Source organism: Cervus canadensis, chromosome 12 (genome assembly GCF_019320065.1).
Source record: "Cervus canadensis isolate Bull #8, Minnesota chromosome 12, ASM1932006v1, whole genome shotgun sequence".
In the NCBI taxonomy this organism is placed as follows: Eukaryota; Metazoa; Chordata; class Mammalia; order Artiodactyla; family Cervidae; genus Cervus; species Cervus canadensis.
The window spans coordinates 9,027,763-9,047,006 of record NC_057397.1 but is presented as its reverse complement, the minus strand read 5'-3'; the positions used below and the strand labels follow the sequence as shown (position 1 = coordinate 9,047,006).

Here is a 19,244-nt window from a genome sequence, read left to right as displayed (position 1 = left end):
TCCTGCCGCACGCAGGTTCCTCCTCTGAGCCCCTTGCATGGATGTGCAAATGAAGGCCCCAGGGGATGGACAGCTCCGCCCCCACCGAAACCACAGCCCCGCTCTGGCTCCACCAGTCCAGACGTGGTGCATCCTTCACCAAGGCCTGCGGCTTCCACTGTCAGGGCCCTAGAGGTCAGCAAGCCACTCAGCTGCAGGAGGCGCTGTGGGATCTCAGGACGGGGCTGAGAACCGCGGCCACTGCCCACAGGCCACTTGACAGAGGAGGAGGACAAGGAGAGTTCCTCCATGCACGACAGAGGTTCCAGACCCTACAGGCAGGTACTGTCCCATCCCCATTTTACAGAAGGAAGCTGAGACTCGGCAAGTCAGTGATGGACCCCATCTGCAGGGTTAGTCCAGCAGGCACCCCCTGTCCTAAGGGTGCCTGTTACAAACCCTGGCGAAGACCCGGGTCCTGCCTGGCTTTGCGCTTCAATGCTGGATGACCTGGGCAGGTCTCTTCCCCTCCTGGAGCCTCGGCTACACAACTCAGCCCTTCCCCGCTCTGGGGGGCAGCGAGACCCCCGCAGGGCCACAGCCGCAGGGTGGTGTGGGCACCCCGCTCTGGGCGGCCCCCTGTGTGCTCCTCTGGTCTCCACGGGGTCACGTCCTCCTACGTCCGCCTACAATGCCTGGAGGTTGTCTGCCTGGAGCCGGAAACCTTGTTTTCCAGGTTTTCTAAGTTGGCCCTTGAGTGAAAGAACACCTCACCGGGCTGGGATGAAAACCATCCTGGCAGGGAGGCCCTAACCTTCCTGCTCCTGTCCCCCTGTCCCCCCAACACATTCCTGATTACCCCTAAACTCCAGAGACACCCCCTTCCCCCTGGAGCACCTCCTCCCATCAGAGCCCTGCCTCTCTCCACACACTGCAGCCCCTAGAGAGGGTAGCTGTGCAGCATTTAGGGTGGGAATTACTTCAAAGCCCATGGGGTGTCAGGGCAGGGGCGCCCCAGCTGAGAGTGGACAGGCCTGGAGGCACCGGGGCACTCAGCCCGGGGTAGGTCACGGCCCCTAGGCCCAGCATCCCCGCCTTGCACGCACCGGGGATGTCACACACTCAGGCTCCAGCCCAGCCCCACCCCACCCATGCAGGCACTTGGGGGAGGCACACATGTGCACATGCAGGGTCATGAACACACAGGGGCACACACATATGCAGAGGGACACGCATGCACACACACGAGAACACACGCACAGGGACCCACGCATAAGCACAGGGACACACACACACACACACACGCACACACTGGCCCCCAGCCCCCAGGATGCCGCTTTTTCATTATCTTACATGTCGCTTCTGCAATAAAATTCTTTAATTAAAACATGAATATTTAAAGCAACCCTTGAGAGAAATGGCCCCATCTCACCAGAGGCAGAAAAACGCACAGAGACTCTGAAGGGGGCGGGAGCAGGTGGGCTGTGCAGAGGGGCGGCCGGCCGGGGGCAGGGAGTGGTGCTCTGGCCCGAGGAAGGCTGGCCAGTTGGACGCGTGGCATGGCCATGCGGCGTTTGGACAGGCCGGGCGGGGGCAGGGCTGAAAGTGGGCCACAGGCTGGCCTGGGCCGCCTGCTCGCTCTGGGCGTTGCATGGCCCCCTCGAGCCGGGACAGAGGACACGCCTGACCCAGCCTCCACTGCTCGGTGTGGGGGCGTGGCTCCGGGGCACAGGCTCCGCAGCACGATACGGGGTCCAGCTCAGCTGTGTGTCTTCTGAATGACTGCTAGATCTCTCTGGTCCGTGGGCCAGCTCACCCCTACACACACACACACACACACACACACACAGACCCTCTCAGCTGCGCTCTTGCGGGAGACGCCCCAGGTGGCCAAGAGCTGCTCTGCTCCGGGTCTCCCCGTTTCAAACTGTGTGAGCCTACCCGCCGCCTGGACACCTCTGTGCCTCCGTCCACTCAACACGCATTCATCCAAGGCCTGCTGCCGCCAGGGGCTGGGCCATCACGGGGCTTCATCAGCGAGCAGGCCCAACTCCCCTGCCCCGTGCTGGGGGCATCCTGGCAGGGACAGAGTAAGGACACGGGACATTCTCTGGTGTTCACGGGCGATTCCGTGTGGGAAGAGAGGGAGAGAGCGTGAGGGGACAGTGGGCCTGGGGCTGCCGCCACGTGCCATCCGGGCAGCCCCTGAGGGAGGGGCACGTGGGGAGAGTGTTCCAGGCCAGGGAGCACCCCAGCCAGAGGCCCCGGGCCGGGAGGCGGTCCTCGCTGGGAGCCACCTGGGCGTCTGGGAAGAGGGAGCTGGTTAAGATGCTGCGGCCACTGCTGACCCCACGTTTACTCCCAAGGTCTCAGAAGCATCAGGGCCTTCTGAGTCCAGGGCATGGGCACGGGGTCCGTGCTGCCCCTGGGTGGGGGTGACCACCTCCTGTTCCCACCGCCCGGCCCCTCAGAGTCGAGCTCCTCATTTCCCGGTGGCAGCCCCAGCCCGCATGCCCTCCAAACGGTCTTCCATGGGGCAGCCAGCCCTGCCCCAGAGCCTTGACTTGAGTTTTGTCAACACTTGCACAGGGCCAGCCTACACACAGACACACACAAGCAGTGAATTCGAGTACATACCAGTGCACACGTGTACATGCTCACACACACACAAGCACAAACACAACGCCCACAGATACCTGATGCGCTGTACACCGGCATGCACACGTATACATGCCAGCCACGCACACATGCAAACACTCACATGTCCATGTGTGAATGTGTGCACACACACACACTGGAAGCGCCTGTGTGAGCACACACGTACACGTCCTACACACACGCACACACACACGTACACATGGATGCATGAACACACATGTGTTTGCATAACACACTGAACACACATGCTTACATAACACTGCGCATATGCTCACATAACACACTACACACATGTACACATGTATGGGTGCAAGCATGTACACACGTGTGTGCACACACACACACCTGCCCACCTCCCTCTCAGAATCTCTGCTCGAGTCAGGAGTCCCCACATAGCCCTCCTCCCCCTCTAATCTGTCTCTGCCTGCCAAGCCCTCCAGATCCCCTACCTAATAATAAACATAGATATTGACATTTCATCACTGATGTTGCTTTTGCTTAGAAACACTTTCACCCCAGTTCTCATTCTTCATGACAACCAAGGAAAGATGATGTTTTACTCTCTCCATTTTAAAGACACGGAGCCTGAGGGGATTGGCCAAGGGACACAGCAAGTGCAGGGCAGGCTGGGATTAACTTGAACCTGACCCCATGGTCCCTCTCAAATGACATTCCCGCTGGATGGCCTATGGGCCTCTCATAGTCGGGTCCCACTCTGAACTCTGGATCTTCCTCCCCGCCACTTCCCCACCTCAGCTGAGGTCCTCACGCCCGGCCAGACACCTGGGCATGGTCCAGCGATCAATCTCCTTCCTCCACGCCCACATCCTTGGCATCAGCAAGTCCATCAGCTGCACACCCCATCCCCCAGATGCTCCCCCTTCCTCCTGGCCAGGCCAGCATCAGCTCCCTCCCGGATTTGTGCTCTGAGCCAGTCGCCACACTGACAGCCCCAGCCCTGTGCCCCTTCTGCTTAAAGCCCCCATGGCCCTTCAGTTCTCAAGAGAAGAGGCAAACCCCGTCCAGGGGACCTGGCCACCTTTGCACCCAAATGCACACCTGGGCCTGCTCCCTCCAGCACCAACGTTGAGCCCTGCAAGCTCGCTGCTCATCACAGCAGCCCTGTCTCCTTGACCTTGTCCTGCAAGCCCCGTGTGGCTCCAGATAGACCAGGTTATCTCCCTGGCATGGTCACTGCCCCGGGATGCTGGCAGAGGCCAGCTCTTGTGCTGTGGCCTCCAGTGTGGGCCAAGCTCCAGGGCCATCAGGCCTGAGGGGACTGGACAGTCCCTCAAAGCAGTCAACACCTTGCCGGTGAGGACACTGAGGTTCAGGGGGCAGGTAACCACTGGGGAGCGGCCGAGCGATGCGTGCGGCCAGGCCACCACCCCGCCTGGCCCTCCTGCAACCACCGGCCTCCCAAACCAGCCACCGCCCCCTCTCTGCTCCGTTCTCCTCCTCCCCACCCAGAGGACCACTCCCACCACCACGCTGCGGGGGCTGCCCGTGCCAAGGTCACAGCGCCGAAGATCCAGCCCGAAGATCAGCCCTGCACCCCAAAGCTGGGGACCCTGACCCAACTGATGGAAGGCGGGATTTTCCCGACAGCTTCCTGGACGCCGCGCCCCCACCCCCGGGGGCTCTGCCTGCCCCCTCCCTCTCCTCCTCTCCAGCTATGCTCCCTGCTTCACGGAGGTTTCTACTCTGGGCTCCACGGCCCAGGGGCCGTGGATGAATAGGGCCGTGTTCCAGGAGAGCGGGTGCCCTTTGAAACCCCCATGGAGTTGCTCTTACACCTTGAAAGACATTTTTCTGAGGAGTCCATCAGTCTCACTGGCTTAGGAGAGGCCAGAGCCATGGACACGCCACCTGGCCCCACGGGGACCCGCACGCACGCACGCCCAGCCCAGCCTGGCTCCCGAGTGCCTGGCACACTGGTGTCTCCACCGGCACAGATGGTGACGAGCTGTCCCGTCACCCTCGCCCTGGGGTCCCACGGGGGGCAACCCTCCATGCGTATGCAGGGTCTCCCTCATGCCCCGCCCCCGTGGCGCTCCGCTCCGCATCCCGCCCCCTGATGGTACCACCCCTGCCCTGTGCTGCTGCCTGTCTCACCAAGGACCCCGAGCTGCTAAGAAGCTGGGACTGGTCGAGCACACGCCCACCTCACCTCTGCCCTGCCCTGACTCTGACCCCCACAGGGCTCACCTGCACTTCTCCCAGAATTCCAAACACTGTCCCCCAGGACCAAGTGACCCCTGACTTCCAGATGACTGGCAGCACCCCCCAAGGCCCCGCCCCCTGCACCGTCTCACGCGCGGACGCCTTGCTGCTCACTCACCTGGAGTGCCGGCCCCACCCCGGTCCTGGGTCAGGCTGGTGAGGCAGTTCTCAGGGCCACCAGCCACGCCATCCCTCAGGCAGACGTCCCCACGGGGGGCCAGGGAGCCGGAGGCAGGGTCGCCGGTGTCCCCGCCCAGGCAGGCGCAGGGGGTCTGCATGATGCCGCACGGGTGTGAGCTGCGGCTGCCGGCCAGACAGGCATCCAGCCAGCGGCATAGCATCTGGCAGGCGGCCCGGCTGGGGTTGCGGTTGCCCACCACCAAATACTCCACGGAGAAGTCGTCGCTGGGCCCGGAGGGCCCGTCTCGGGGCCCCAGGGTGTTGTCCTGGGGCGGCCGCAGGCGCTGCATCTGCAGAAACTGCTTGCTGGCCTGCAGGAAGGCCAGGGGCGCTGAGGGGTCGCAGAGCCGCAGCACCTCGTCGAAGCTCTCCACGCCCAGGTAGGTGCGTGTGGACTCCAGGAAGGAGTCGAACTGGTAGGTGCGGACGCGGGCGGGGCTGCTGCAGGTGGGCGCCTTGGCTACCTTCATGTACAGCGTATAGCGGCGCGGGTCCGGGTTGCGCAGGGTCCAGGAGCAGCGCGAGGCGTTGGCCGGGAACACCGCGGCCGCCGAGAAGTAGCCGAAGAACTTGCCCTGCACCAGCGTGGCGCAGGGCTCGGCCCCAGGCCCCGCGGCCGTGCCTGCAGCCGTGCCCGCCTGGCGCCCCAGCAGCAGCAGCAGCAGTGGCCCAAGAATCCAGAGGGCACCCGGGGCGGCGGCCTGGCCCCTCATCCTAGCTCGCGGGGCCGCCGGGGTTCCGCGGGCTGGGCAGGCAGGCGCGGGCCAGGCCTGGACATGCCAGGGTCCGGCGGCGAGCGGGGCTGGGCTGGGCTGGGGGGCCGGGGCTCTGGGCGGGGGGGCAGAGGCGGCTTCCGGGCACCGGGGGAGCAGTGGCGGCTCCTATGGTCCAGCAGCCTGGCACCCGCCTGTGGCCTCAAGCAGCAGCTGGAAGAGAAACAGCAGAGGGCAGGGTTGAGCCCCTGGGGAGGGCACACTGAGGGCAGTGCCAACCCTGGGCTCCGAGCCTCCAGCGCGGGCCCTGGCCCCGCGCTCAGGCACCTGCTCTGCCCACCTGCCGTGTGTCCACCTGCAGGGGCAGAGAGCCAGGGGCGGTCACTTCCTCCCCAAGCAAGCCTGGGTGGGCAGCGGCGGGCAGCCCCGGCCAGGACCGCCGGCCCAGGGGCCTTGGCTGTGCCCATCTGGCTGGGCAGCCTGGAGAGGCTCCGGGGGCTCCGGGCCTGCCCACTGGCCCCATCACAGCCACGGGGGCCTCAGGGCCTCTCAGACCACACCCCTCCCCCGCACCTTTCAGGGAGGGATCTGCAAACAACCCAGCCAGAGGAGAAGCAGGGCGGAGGGCAGAGGACAGAGGTCGCGCCCAGCCTCCTGCAGCCCCGTCTCTCTGAGCCTTGCCCGGGCTGGTGCGGAGTCCCCACGTCTGCAGGAGTGACTGGCTCTGTGGTGGACGAGGGTGGGGTCCGACCCGGTCTAGCTTTGACCGTCATCCACCCGCCCTGTGCCTGGCACATACCGCCCAGCCTCCTGCCTGCGTTCCTGCCAGGGAGCCGCCCTCTCCCGCTCCCTGGAGTCACCTGCAGCCCCCGGGGACCAGGCCTTGGCCCATGCTGACCCCTGCCTGCCCCCAGTCAGGCGGGCGCTGTCCTCCTCCATGTCACATGAGGAAACCGAGGCTCAGATGGGGTCAGTGAGGGGGCAAGGGTACCCACACTTGAACCCCCAGGCTGCCCCCAAACTCCTGGCCCTGGGGTCCCCTGCCCTGTGGAGGAGTGGGCCTGGCCGTGTGCCACCCACTCACCGCTGGGGGGTGGGGGCGGGACACCTCAGGTCAGCGGGGACGCAGCAGAGCCTGGGCTCAGAGGCCAGCACCGCCCCTCCTGACCGCCTGCACCTGGACCCTGGAAAGCTCCTTTTGCCTGCAAACCTCACCTCCCCAAAGCCCCTGCTGGGGGTCGCTCCCCATGGCAGCTGGGTGGATGGGCGCGGGAGGAGCCGCAGCAGACCCTCGAGCCCCCTGGCCCGGGGCGGCCCCTCCGCTCTGCTGAGTGCGCGTACACCGGCCGCCTGTCCACAGGGACGTGCCGCTTCGTGCTGCCGGGCCTAGTTGGCGGGCTGCACAAGGTCGGCCACCGCTCTGCAGTCCGCTCCTGGTGCCCTTTCCTACAGGCCGTGCAGGCAGGGCAGGGTGGCCGGGCCTGGGCCGCCCCCTCAGGCTGTGTGGATGCAGCCACGCCCCTAACCTCCCGGCCTCAGTTTCCCCATCTGTACAGTGGGGCTGCAGCCTCACTCTCCCAGAATAAAGGAAGCACTGGACCCGCGGATTTACCCAGAGATGGGGCAGGAGGGGACCTCAGTGGGGAGGGAAGGGAGGGGCTCCAGATCACCAGGGACGGCCCTTGGGGGCTCTTTAGTGGCAAACACTGGGGAGGGAACTTGCAAACTCTTTGTGCCAGCCCTCTGGGCAGAACTGGGCAGAACTTGCCCTTGGCCCCTGCCTCCAGGAAGCCCCTGGTCCTGCCACACCTCCAGGCCATCCTGGGCCAGCCATGGGCGCAGCACCGCAGAGCCCCGTAGCCCATGTTTGGGGCTTGAGGCTGGGGCCAGGGTGCCACGGCCAATCCCAGAGCGGGGAGGTTGCCTGCAGGGTGGCTGTGGGATTTGAGACCTCACCTGGGCCCCCACTCCAGCGGCAGCACCCCCTCCCTTGGCCCTAGGCTGGGAACTAACGCGGCCGCCAGCCCCCCAGCTGGGGTCCCAGCCCTGGGACAGACCCGCTCTGATGCCCGGGAGAGTCCCTGGTGGATGTCGGCAGAGCCCCGCGGAGACCATCATCATAGTCTGGTGCCTCCTCCAATAGCTCCCCGATCCCACCACTCAACAGCCAGCTCAGCCTGTCCCATCCCCCTGGACCCAGGGTCGAGGCCACCCCAAAACCGCACGCCTGTCCCTAGAGGGGCCTGCCTGGGCTCTGCCCTCCCTCCCCCTGCCCCATCCCTGCTCCTGGTAGCCCACTCCCAGCCCTCCCGTCTGAAAAGTGGATGCAGCCTGGAGCAGATGCTCGGCCTGCAGCTCTAGGGGTGAGGGGCTGGCAGGCACAGCTGCCTGCCCCTCCTCGTGGCCTCACAGGCCTGTACGGGGCGTCAGCCTGGCCCCGCGTGGCGGGATGCAAGGGAGGACCTCCTCTGCCAGACTCTCTGTGTCCACAACCTGGAGGACCTCTGTGCAGAGGGGCGTGTGGGGGCCACAGAGGAGCCACCTGGGTGAGGGCCTGCGGGTGCTGGATGCCTGAGCCAGGGTTGGGCCCGGGCCTGCGGGACAAAGCCCCTGCCCCCTGAGAGGCCAGGCACTGACCCGGGTCAGGCAGACCGCCCTAACCCTGCCTGTCCAGGGGCCCGTGGGAGCCGGCCGGCCCTCATCCAGACTGGCTCACTCGGCTCCAGTCAGCGTGTCCAGGGAGCGAGGCCACCCCTGTGCCCTGTACAGCGGGCAAGAGGAGCAGTGAGGGTCACAAACAGGGCAGGGCCCTGTTCAGAACTGCCCCCCAGAAGCGTGGCAACATGAGAAGCCAGCCAGGGGGCAGGAAGCAAGTGGGGCAGGTGCTGGGGCCACAGGAGGGAGCGGCCCTGGGCCCAGCGGGCAGGGGAGGAGGGCGCCCTCTGGCCTGCACACTGGGGGTGTGGGAGGTGCCAAAGGGGGCGGGTCAGGGTGCCCCCAAGACTGAGGCTCCGGTGTGAGTCTTCAAGAGGCTCCTGGGGGGCTAGAAGATGGCCTGGTAGAGCCCCCCGTGGGGTTTTCACACAGGATTCCACAGCAGGGTTGCCGGGGCCACCAGAGGGCCAGGCGTCCTCCAGAACTCGAGGGCTCCATGCCCTGGGCCTTGGGGATGGCTCTGCCGGCCAGAAGGTGATCCCAGCTCTGAGCCCGAGCCTCAGAGTGGCCTGGCCCGGCCTCTTTTGGCTGGACTCGGGGCAGAGCTGGGCAGGAGGCCCAGGCCGCCAGCATGGACGGCCCCTGAGCCCACCAGTGGCCACTCACCTACCTGCCCAGACTCCACCCTCTGCCCCGCCCCCGACAGGCCCACATGTGCTTTCCAACAGCGGGGGTCCCCCGGCCCCTGTTAACTGCCTGCCTGAGATGATCTAACAAGGCCTTGGATAAACGGCTCAGAGGCTGCTCAGGCCAGGGCACACCAGTGTCAGGGTGGAGGCCGACCAGTCAAACCCATCCCAGGCTGGAAGATCACAGCTGAGAGGGGGTGGGGCCCGCGAGGGAGCCCTTGACCCCCCAGCACTCTGGGCTAGTGTCCCCAAGGGGCGATGCCAGGCAGGGTCCTGGGATCAATGGGGGGCAGCCCCTGATCTTCACTGGGGGGTTCCTCTGATGGGGTGGGGGTGCAGGCACAGAGAGATGGGAAGAGATGGGCGGGGGGTGGTCAGAGGACAGACAGGGCCTCAGAGATGACCAAACCCCCAGCTTGAGCAAGTGGGCGATGGGCGGTGGGGACCCTCGCTGAGCTGGGGAAACAGATGCGTGCGAGTATCTGTGTGTGCATGTGTGTGTTCTGTGTGCACACACATGTGTCTGCAAGGCGTCTGCACACGTGGGCACCTGTAGCACGCTTGCACGAGGCTGACGGCAGGAGGAGGGCTCAGTGTGTGTTATGGGATGTGCGGGTCAGTGACCGGGGAGGGGCCAGCCTAGAGGGGGAGCCCTGAGGAGCCCAGGGCAGGGCCTTGGAGGAAGGCTGGGCCAGGGAGGGTGACTCCACACCCCTCCATGCAGGTGACTGCGCGGTAGCTCATCTGAGCCGGCCCGTGCTCCCTGCCCTCAGCCACACCCAGAGACCGGGCCTCCCCTGGGGGTCAGACTCCACAAGCCCACGGACCAAAGGTGAGGGTGGAAGAGGCACCTGGCCTCCGGGCCGGGCTCCAGCATGGTCACCGGTCCCTCCTCTCAGAAGTCCTCACGGGTGGCTGTTTGCCTGAGGCTGCAGGCCTCTGTCTGGTCCGTGGGTTCACGTATCCCGACCGGGGTCACTGCGGCGTCCAGCGTGCACTGCCCGTCCTGGGTTCCAGTGATCGATGGGCACCGGAGCCCCCTCAGATCCCTGCCTCCCCAGCCTGCCTGCAGCCAGGAAGCCCACCAAGCGCTGGGCCCCAGCGCTTTGGCCAGCCTCTGCCCCAAGCCTACCGCATGGCCTCTCGGAGCCTGTAGGGCAGCCTCTGGTGAGGGATGGGGGATCCCAGAGAGCCAGCCATGCCAGATGAGGAAGGAGAAGCTGGAGTCACGGTGATGAGAGAGGGCTGACCGCACCCCAGGCCGGGTCTCGGGTCTCAGGGGACCCCCGCGAGGCAGGAACAGTGTCAGCCCCACGTCACAGCTGGGGGGGTCACCAATTCGCTGAGGAGTGCCCCACCCACCTCCCACCCTGTCTCAGATGCATCCGTGCCCAGGTGGTCTGTCCAGCCCCCACCCACAATCAGAAGCTGGGGGTGCCCCAGGTTCCCTGCCCACAGGGGCATCGGCTCTGTGCCAGCCCGCCGGGATCCGGGATTCTCCAGCCGCACCTCCATCCCTGGGCCCCCCGCTCCCCTCCCGGCCCAACACACAGGCCCGACCCGGCCCTGCCGTCCCCTCCCCACCCACCCCAGGCCACCAATGGCATCCCCAGACACCAGCCACAAAAGGCGCTCTGTTGTCCCGGCCGGCCCCCTGAACAGTGCCCGCCTGTGTCCTGCCCTGGGGAGAAGGCTGCCCTGGGGGAGGGGCGGGTGGGCATCCGCGGCATGGACGGCGGTCCGCGGGCTGGCGGTGGGCAGGACTGTGAGAGGCCACCTAAGGGCGCCTGACCACCCCACCCCCTCCCGTGGGGCCCCCAGGGCCCCCACAGGTCCCTCCTGGGCTGTGGCAGGTCAGGCAGCTAGTTTCCCAGAGGCACAGGCAGCACCGCTGGGTGACCCCAGTCATTGACCCCGGACAGCCTGCCCGAGCGGTCTCGGGGGCATGGGGCCACGGGGAGGGGCCAGGAGCCCGGGCAGGCCTCCATTTACGAGCAAAGCCAGGGGTGGTCTGCTAGGAGAGCCTAGCCCCCAGCCCCGCGACCACCACCTGCCCCCACTCCCAGCCCACGTGGGGCCAGCCAGCTCCCTGAGCACCCCGGGCCAACTTGTGGGGCATCCCAGGCCTGCCCCGAGGGGGCCCAGCCATGTTGTCCTCCCAGCAGAGAAGGGAAGCAGAAAGGGGGAGGGTCCCCAGGTCCAGGGGTGGGGGGCGCTGGGGCAGGTCTGGGCTGCCAGCGGCGAGGCTCCCTTCCCTGCCCGCCAGCCTGGGCACCGGGGCCGCCAGGGGAACCTGGCCAGAAGCCAGGCAGAGCCGCCCCGGAGGAAAGAGAAAGGCGGCCCGGCCGGAAGGTCCAGTGCTGGGGGTGGAGAGAGAAGCCTTGTCCTGCGCTGGCTCCGCTCCAGGCCGCCCCGTTCAGACCCGCAACCTCATCATGCCTCTCTTTCCCAAGTGCCTGTCGCACCAAGCCACTTGCAGGCCTTGAAGACACCCCGCGCTCCGGCGCTCCGGGCCTGTGCTCACACCCGCCAGCTCTGAGCAGCGCTGCCCCACCCCCATCCCCCACCGGGCAGACACACCGGGCCTTCAGGTCACTGGCAAGGTGGCGGCCCTGGAAAGCGTTACCTGAGCCTGTGGGCCCTCCCGAGAACAGACGCACCCTCGCGAGCTCCCACCACGTCCTGCGACCCGGGCACACACACGCATGCACACACAGTGCCCTTGTGTCGCACAGACACACTCTGCGGAGTCCCGGGCGGGGACAGTGAGCGTCAGCCCCTTCAGCTGGGCGTCCCTCGGGGGCAGGGAGCTCTCCCGAGGAGGGGAGGTTCCCGATATTCTGGCTGCAACCTACGTCCCTGCCTCTCCTCTCTGCGACCCCCTGCTTGGCACCGAGAGGAAGCCCGTGCTCCCCGAGGGAGACACAGTGTCCTCGCCCACTCAGCTGCTGGTCATGGGTGATGCCCTGCCCAAGCCCCACGCCAGGGTCTGTTCCTGGGGTTCCCAGCAAGAGGGGCTCATCCAAGGTCAGCGGTCCAAGGTCACACAGGGAGGGGGTGGGGATGGCGGCAAGATCGGAAGAGGCAGTCAGGAAGGGCCGTTATGGCCGGGCTGATGACACGGAGGTCCCGGGGGTGTCCCAGGGGTGTCAGGGTGTCCCCGACAGCATGGGGTGGTGGGAGGGGCAAGAACAGTGGAAGGGGTGCTTAGCCCGGACACGCTTCAGGGAGCCCAGGTCTCCGGGCTCCCGACGCCCCCTGACCCACCCAATGGCACCAGCGGCTGCATCAGGACAGCCCGTCCCGAGAGGGCCCTGAGCACTTGGTGTTCAGAGATACCAAGGCTCCCGACACCCATGGGCACCTTCTCCCCCATCTCCAGGAGGGCTGAGGGGAGGGAGGGTGACAGAGTCTGGGCCGGGCCCAGCGCCACCACCAGCTGCACCCCGAGAGCTAGGGCTGGGTGGGCAGAGAGAACAGGCCAACCTGTGGCCCAGGGCGAGCCCTGGGGAGGAGGCTGACCCCGAGACCAGGGCTGGGCCGAGCCGGAGGGATACGTGCCCTTGCAGGGGACACACAGGGACTGGTGGGACCCGGAGGGTCAGGTCTTGGGCTGGGGGCAGGGACAGCGCTCTCTATGTGCTGACCTCACTTGCATCCACCTGGACAAGAGGGCTGGCAGCTCTGACTGCCCAGGGCAGCGCCTACACTGCCTGTCTAAACTCCGCAGGGAGGCTCCGCCGGCCAGGGACACAGGCTCCAGGGGGCGGGCCCCCCACCATCACCCCCTGCCCCCCAGTGACTTGGCCAGGCCATCTGGGCCACGCATGGAGCTCCGAGGCCCCTGCCTGCCAGCTGCTCAGGTCCTCTGCCTGTCCTCCCACCTCAGGGACCCCTCAGCCGTGTCTCAGCTGAGAATCAGCACCCCCAAAACCAGCCACCACGTGGGGGATGGGGGCCACCTGGCCCTCATCTCACCATCCATCGCAGCCTCTGAGGCCCTGGAAACCGCCTGCCCTGGAGGCCTCTCTGGTCCCGCAGCCACCCAGTCACTCAGCAGGGGCCAGTCCGTACCCGACCCCCCAAGTGAGCCCTGGAGGATGCCCACAGACCCCACAGGCAGGGACACACTGAAGAGTCAGAGGCAAGGGTGGGAGTGCTGCGGGGGATGGGGAGATGAGGGGGAGGAGGTGTGGGGGCAACAGTGGGAGTGAGTGTTGAGGATGAGATGGTCGAGGGGTGAGCCAGGGTCCCCTGCCACATGCAGACGGATTCCGTTTGTCTAAAGCACTTACAGGACACACACGATTATGCTTGTAAAGGCACAGAACATTCTGGAAGGATGGCAGGGACATGTTAACAGGAGGACCTGGGGTCAAGGTAAGGAGACTCCCTCTGTGCTCTAGCCCTTTGGGGGTGCTCCCATTGCTTGTCACCTTTCAGGTGCGTGCATACAAAGTCACTCAGTCGTGTCTAACTGCAACCTTATGGGTGGCAGTCCTCCAGGCTCCTCTATCCAGGGGATGCTCCAGATAAGAATACTGGAGTGGGTTGCCATGACCTCCTCCAGGGGATCTCCCCAACCCAGGGATCGAACCCACATCTCTTATGTCTCCTGAACTGGCAGGCAGGTTCTTTACCACTAGTGTCCCCTGGGAAGCCCAAGTAGAAATGAATTAATAAGAAAAAGGGGAGGGGATGGTGGCTGCAGGCAGGAAGGAGCCCCGGTTCCCGCTACTCTGTGAGCCAGGGGGACCCTGGGTGCAGGGAAGGCTCCAGATGCTCAGGCAGAAAGGGGTCCGAACCCAGGGGTTTACGTGCGGCCACAGCCAAGGGTCCTGGGTCTCCCGCTGCGTCTCGCCCTGCAGAGGAGGGCTCGTGCCTCAGTGCTCTGCCTCTGAGGCCCAGGCTGGGAATCAGCGGGAAGCTCTTCCCCTCTTGGGCCTTGCTTTCCCAACAACGAAGGGCGGGGAGAAGGGTTCCCCCAGCACCCTCTGCACGGTATCCTTGGAGCAATGCCACAGCCGCAGACATGAATGTCCACCACGGGGCCCAGCTTCCAGGGCAGTGTACACTCATATTCTGTGCTGTGTTGTGGGTCTGTTTGTGGTACACTCTGACGGGGGGTCTTGGGTGGTGTCGGGATGACAAGAGGAGCCTGGAGTCCAGCGTGCTTGTGGGCGGCGGCTGTCCCCAGGAGCACCTAACATCTCTTTGGCCATTGGGGCAGGTCACCACCTCAGTCTAGGACCACCCCCCCCCTCCCGCCGTAGTCCCCACGACTCCCAAGACACAGTCCAAGGCCTACAGGGCTCTGGGTTCTGGCCTCCTTCCCTCTGGAGCCCTGGTCCTGCTGTTCATCTCCTCTCCAGCTCCTGCACACAAGCTGCCTACGCCTCACACCTGCCACAGGGCCTTTGCATGGCTGCTTCCGCGCAAGACCATCCTCACCACTCCCACCCCTCTTCTCCTGGTTTAGCTGCCATTCCCCATAGAGGTCTCTCGGAGACCCCCCACCTCTGGCCTCCTTCTACCCCAGAGCCCATTCGCTGAGCTGAGCAGGGTCTCTTTCCTCCCTTATTCCCACTCGCCTTCACATGGTGGGGCACGCCATCTGCCTTGCTCAGGCTGCACTCCCAGTGCACATGTGTCCACGTGGGCACCTGTACTTTCACTACGTGTGTGCAGGCTATACACAAGGGTATCCGGGCCATGTGTCTACCCAGAAATCGCAGCTCTGACCGGTAGCATGGCCACAGCCACGCAGGCTGGGGGCCAGAGAGTTCCAGAGGACAGTGGGACAGAGTGGGTCAGCCGGGATGCACGAAGCTAACCAGCGCTCCGGGTTTAGGGCTTGAGGGGGCCACCGCTTGCACACCACCACAGGACCCATCAGAGGTAAAACGTGGTTAGATTCAATCCTGCCATCCCGGGCGCGCATTGACACAGATCTGCTCCGCGCACGCACACACGTGTGGCAGTCTGCGTGCCTGCCCACACAAGCCGCCAACCTGCCGGCCGGACACGCACGTGCAAGCGTGGCACACAGGTACCCAAACGCGCTCCTCACGCCCGTGCACCGGGCACGCGGGCACGGCGAGTGCGGGGAGGCGGCTGACTGCGCTCGGGCCCTGACGAGGGAGCCTAGGGCCAGCCGAGAGGCGGGGGCGGCCGGGCTGCGGGAATGGGGCGGGCGCCGGGGCCGCGGACAAGACGGAAGGGGCGGGCAGGCGGTCGGTGGCGCGGGCGCCCTCTCTCGGCCGCTAGGGGCAGCGCGCCGCCCTCCGTCGCCGCCGCCGCCACCGCAGCCCCGCGCCCGCCGCCCCGGCCGGAGCTGGAGGCGTCCCCGGGGGGCGGACTCGCCCCCAGGACCCGCTCCGGAGGCGGGCCCGGGCCAGGTGGGCCGGCCAGGGGGCGAGAATGCCGAGGGAGGTTGCCCGCGCCCTGCGGCTCGTCCGGACCCGCCGAGGCCGCCTCCTGCCCGGCCCCGAGGCCGCGCGTCCGCAGGCGCTCAGCTGCCTCCGGACCCGGCCGGCCGGGACGCTGCGGGCCCAGCACGCTGCGGGCCCAGCGCATCGGATGTCCGGGAGAGCGCCGAGGGCCTGGGCCGGAAGGGCCCCCAGAGCCTCCCCCTCGCCCCCATTTCACGGACGCGGCCACCGAGGCCGGAGAGGGGCCGGAGCCTGCGGGCGAGGCAGGGCCCCCCAACTTGGCTGCGTCCCCTCCCGGCCCTGGGTCTGGAGCAGAGCGACGTGATGCCGAGGGGGGCGAATCCCCTTTCCTGCCCCCGCGCGGGAGCGCGGCGGGGACAAGCGCCCTTCCCCGGGATCGGAGGCGGCAAACTCCGCGCTCGAGCCTCCGCGCCGCGCCCGCCGGCGGAGCCGCGCGCCGCCTTGGCGCATTCCCGCCGGCCTCGCTCTCGGCCTCCCGCTGCCCGGGTTCCGGGACTCCCAGGCCGGCCCCCCGCCCCCCAGATCCAGGCGCAACAAGTCTGAAAGCAGCGCCGAACAAGAGCGAGCGAGCCGGGAGGAAGGGCGCGGGGCTGAGCGCTCCGGGATCCCGGAACGCGCGCAACGTCCGCCTCCGGGGACGCGGCGCGGGCGGCGGGCGGTCCGGGCTGATCGGCTGGCGGCCCCCACCCCTTGAGCGGCCCTGACACTGAGCGAGCGGGGGCGCGCCCGGGAGCCCCCACCCCCTCCTTCGTCTTCTTGACCTTGCTGGGGTCCTCAAAGCCGGACCCGGCGGCACCCGGGCGTCCGGACGCAGAGTTTCGCGGCCGCCTGCGGGGGCGAGGGAGGCTCTCTCCCTCGACCTCCCTTGCTGCCTCGGCGGCGGCGGGGGTCGCCGAGAAATAGAAAGCTGCAGGCTCTAGGAGATGCCATGGCCGCCTCCTCAGACCCTAAATACACGGTATTCCACCTCCGGATATGAAAAGAGACCCCGGCCTCCCGTTCGCCCCCAACCCCGCCCGCGCGGCCGCTGCTCGGAGGGGGCGTGTGTTTGTGTCTGTGGGGGAAGGCGCTGGGGGTCCCCTTAGGTCCCCAGGGTGGGTTGGGAGCGCAGATCTCCCAGCCCCCTTCCCAATACGTTTGCCAATTGGCTGCCTACGGCGGGGGTTGCGCGCCCCCTGCCCACCCACACACCTGCACACATTTCAACTCCTCGGGAGTTGCTGCTAAGGAATTCTCGGCCCTGACCCCGGGGAATGAAAGGGACGTGACGGGAGCGCGCGGAGGGAAAGGGCGCCGAAGCAGGGGTGGGTTAGGACTCGTCCGGCTCCATCCTGGCTCCCTGCACGCCAAGAAACTTGGAAGGCGAAAATAAAAGTGGGGAGGGTAAGGTGCCCAGCGGGCCAGGGTCGGGGTGCCGGAACGGGCGCTCCCTCTGAGCTGCCTAGGAAGTGACCCAGCGGGAGCCGCCGCACCCGGCAGCCGTCCCCGGGCTCAGAGCCGCATCCTCTGACAAGCCTTCCCGGCCACCAAGCTTCGCGGCGATTTTCAGCTCCGCCGTGCCCTCCCGAAGCAGGCCCAAGGCGCGCTGTGCCCTGCCCAGGGGGCCGCGGGGACTAGCGGGAGAGGGCGGCCGGCCGGGCCCAGAGCCCCAACCTGCCCGGGAGGGAGCCGGGGCCAGGCTAGTTCCTCGAGGCAGCTGCGCGGCGGCCGACGAGGGCCGGCGGCCTCGGCCCGCTGGGAATGGGGACCGAGGAGTGCCCGGCGCCCGGCCTCGCCGCTTCCCGCGGAGAGGGCGCAGGGCCGACCCAAAGTTCGGACCCGCTTATCCGCGCGGCCTGTCCGAGCGAGTGGAAAAGATCAGAATGGAACGAATCAGGGCATTCGTGTGTGTGTGTGTGTGTGTGTGTGTGTGTGTGTGTGTGTGTGTGTGTGTAGGGGGCCGGACAGTGCTAGGGTAGCCCTCTGACCATCTGGGGGAAAGAGCACCTCCAGGGAGTGTCCACCGCCGGTGCCGCGTCTACCGGAGGCTGTGAGGGAGAGCCTGTGCGTGTGGGGAGGACATCTCGGGCCCCTACAGGGGTTTAGGGACTCTAGGTGTGATGAGGGGAAGGGGGACACACCGGGGTGTCTCTCCTGAACCTACCTGGGTCAGTGTGTGGCTGCGGGGCACCTCTGGGGTTCCCGAGACCCCTGCCAGCGCCCGTGTGGGTCGCGGACACAAGGGGAACGCCTTCCCCAGCCGGCCCTGGCTCTGTGCATGTGACGGGGAGGGCTGTCTTCCTCAGCCCGGCCTGCCACCCCGGCCAGGCTGCGGGTGTGTGGACTCGGGGGAGCCGAGCAGCGCCGAGGAGCCTCTCCCACCTCCAGGTCGCCCCCTCCTCAACCCGCCCGGTGCGGGCGCGCGGAGACCTGCCAGATTCCGTCGCCGCCGCCGGAGGAGGCAGGGGGCGGGGGCGGTGGGGGCGGGGGGGTCCGAGCTCGGAGCGCCAACCTCGGAGCTACGAAGCCCCAAACGGCGAAGTTAGGAAGTCCGGGCGTCCGCCCCGACCCCGACCCCCTCCCACCCTCGCTGCGCCCCCTCTCGCCGCGCCCCCAGTCCCCAGCCCCCCGCCAGAGCCTTCCTTACCTTCCAAGGCAGCAGCGGCCCCGCTGGCGAAGACTTGATCGGGCGAGTTGCAAATCCCCAGGAGCGCCCCGCGTCGCCGGCGGCCGAGACGGGCGCCCGACCGGAGCGGGGGCTCCTCCTGCCGCCGCCGCCCCCGGCCCGCTCCAGGCCTAGCCGGGACGCCCCCGGGAAGCGCACTCGCCGGCGCGCGCAGGTCCCCTCCCCTCCCCCCGCCTGCCGGCGCCCCCCGGACGCCCGGGAGGTCCGGATGCCCGGGCTGCGGGCGATGCGGGGCGCGCGGGCCCGGGCCCGGCCAGTACGCGGCGCGGCCGCCTGTGCTCCCGGCTCGCCGACTCCACGCTCGTTCCGCCGGGGCCGCCGCCAACGCCGCGCCCGCCGCTCCCTCTCCGGCCGCCGCCGCCGCCGCTCGGCTCCTCTCTCCTGGCCCGCTCCTCTCGCCTTTTTTCCCCTTCCTGAGGGGGGGGCGAGCCGAGCCGAGCCGGGGGCGGGGCGGCGCGGGGAGGGGGAGGAGGAGGCCGAGGACGGCGAGAAGGAGGAGGAGAGAGGCGGGCTCCTTCCCCCACCGGGCTGCCGGCGCTCCCCAATCTCTCGCTCTGAAACTGGATCCCGAATCGGGAGCCAGAGACTGCATTACGGATTACATCAGGCTTTCTAGAGCTTCCAGATCACACACGAGAGGGGAGCGCGAGCGGGGGGCGGGGTGTGGGGGAGGGGAGAGGGGGGCGGGGCGGGGGGGAGGATAAACGCGCACACGCGCGCACCGGGGGAAGCCCGGCGCCAGCCCCGCGCAGCAGCAACACCAGGAGTTGGGTCTCAGCTCTCTGCCTCTCCCGGGAACCGAGGAGTGGCTGCCGCGGGCCGACTGGGCGAGTGGACGGGTGGGTGGATGGATAGGCAAGGCAGATGGATGGAGGGAAGGAAGTTGTACGGGATTGTGCCCCGATAGGGCGCAGAGGTGCCAGAGAGGACAGGCTGGGTGGAAGGGCGGATGAGGTAAGTGGGCTTCGGTCGAGGAGGTGAGGGAGGGGATGGGTGGAAGGACAGATGCCTAGAGAGATGGGCGGCGTGG

General features: G+C 67.3%; 2 protein-coding genes across 10 annotated transcripts in view; one reads left to right on the top strand and one right to left on the bottom strand.

Annotated features, from left to right (window-relative positions):
* The window catches only part of ADGRB1 (adhesion G protein-coupled receptor B1), a 75,404-nt gene extending 56,843 nt beyond the window's left edge, over positions 1–18,561 (bottom strand). For 4 of the 9 annotated variants that reach the window (XM_043483970.1, XM_043483972.1, XM_043483976.1 and 1 more), the window contains exons 1-2: positions 18,176–18,561; positions 4,979–5,966 (exon numbers count right to left, since the gene is read on the bottom strand). In XM_043483970.1, coding sequence (XP_043339905.1) covers positions 4,979–5,753 — 775 coding nt within the window. In that variant the 5' untranslated portion in view covers positions 5,754–5,966; positions 18,176–18,561. Of the gene's footprint in view, positions 1–4,978; positions 5,967–11,723; positions 11,786–18,175 lie in introns of those variants that run through there. The other 5 variants (XM_043483974.1, XM_043483979.1, XM_043483975.1 and 2 more) reach the window with 4 other exon arrangements.
* Positions 11,043–16,253, top strand: LOC122451499 (collagen alpha-1(I) chain-like). The gene is made up of 7 exons (XM_043484481.1): positions 11,043–11,449; positions 11,551–11,700; positions 11,904–12,124; positions 12,480–12,654; positions 12,897–13,183; positions 14,984–15,323; positions 15,365–16,253. Exons 1-7 carry the CDS (start codon positions 11,043–11,045, stop codon positions 16,251–16,253), a joined length of 2,469 nt encoding a protein of 822 aa, XP_043340416.1.
* Positions 18,562–19,244: the final 683 nt, after the last annotated feature.

Excerpts from the sequence above, each read along its gene's own strand:
- LOC122451499 (XM_043484481.1), top strand. The coding sequence starts at position 11,043 with ATGGGGCCACGGGGAGGGGCCAGGAGCCCGGGCAGGCCTCCATTTACG. Across the intron at positions 13,184-14,983 it reads GTCCGTACCCGACCCCCCAA|GACCCATCAGAGGTAAAACG; the intron begins GTGAGCCCTGGA and ends ACACCACCACAG. Across the intron at positions 15,324-15,364 it reads GGACAAGACGGAAGGGGCGG|GGGCAGCGCGCCGCCCTCCG; the intron begins GCAGGCGGTCGG and ends CTCGGCCGCTAG.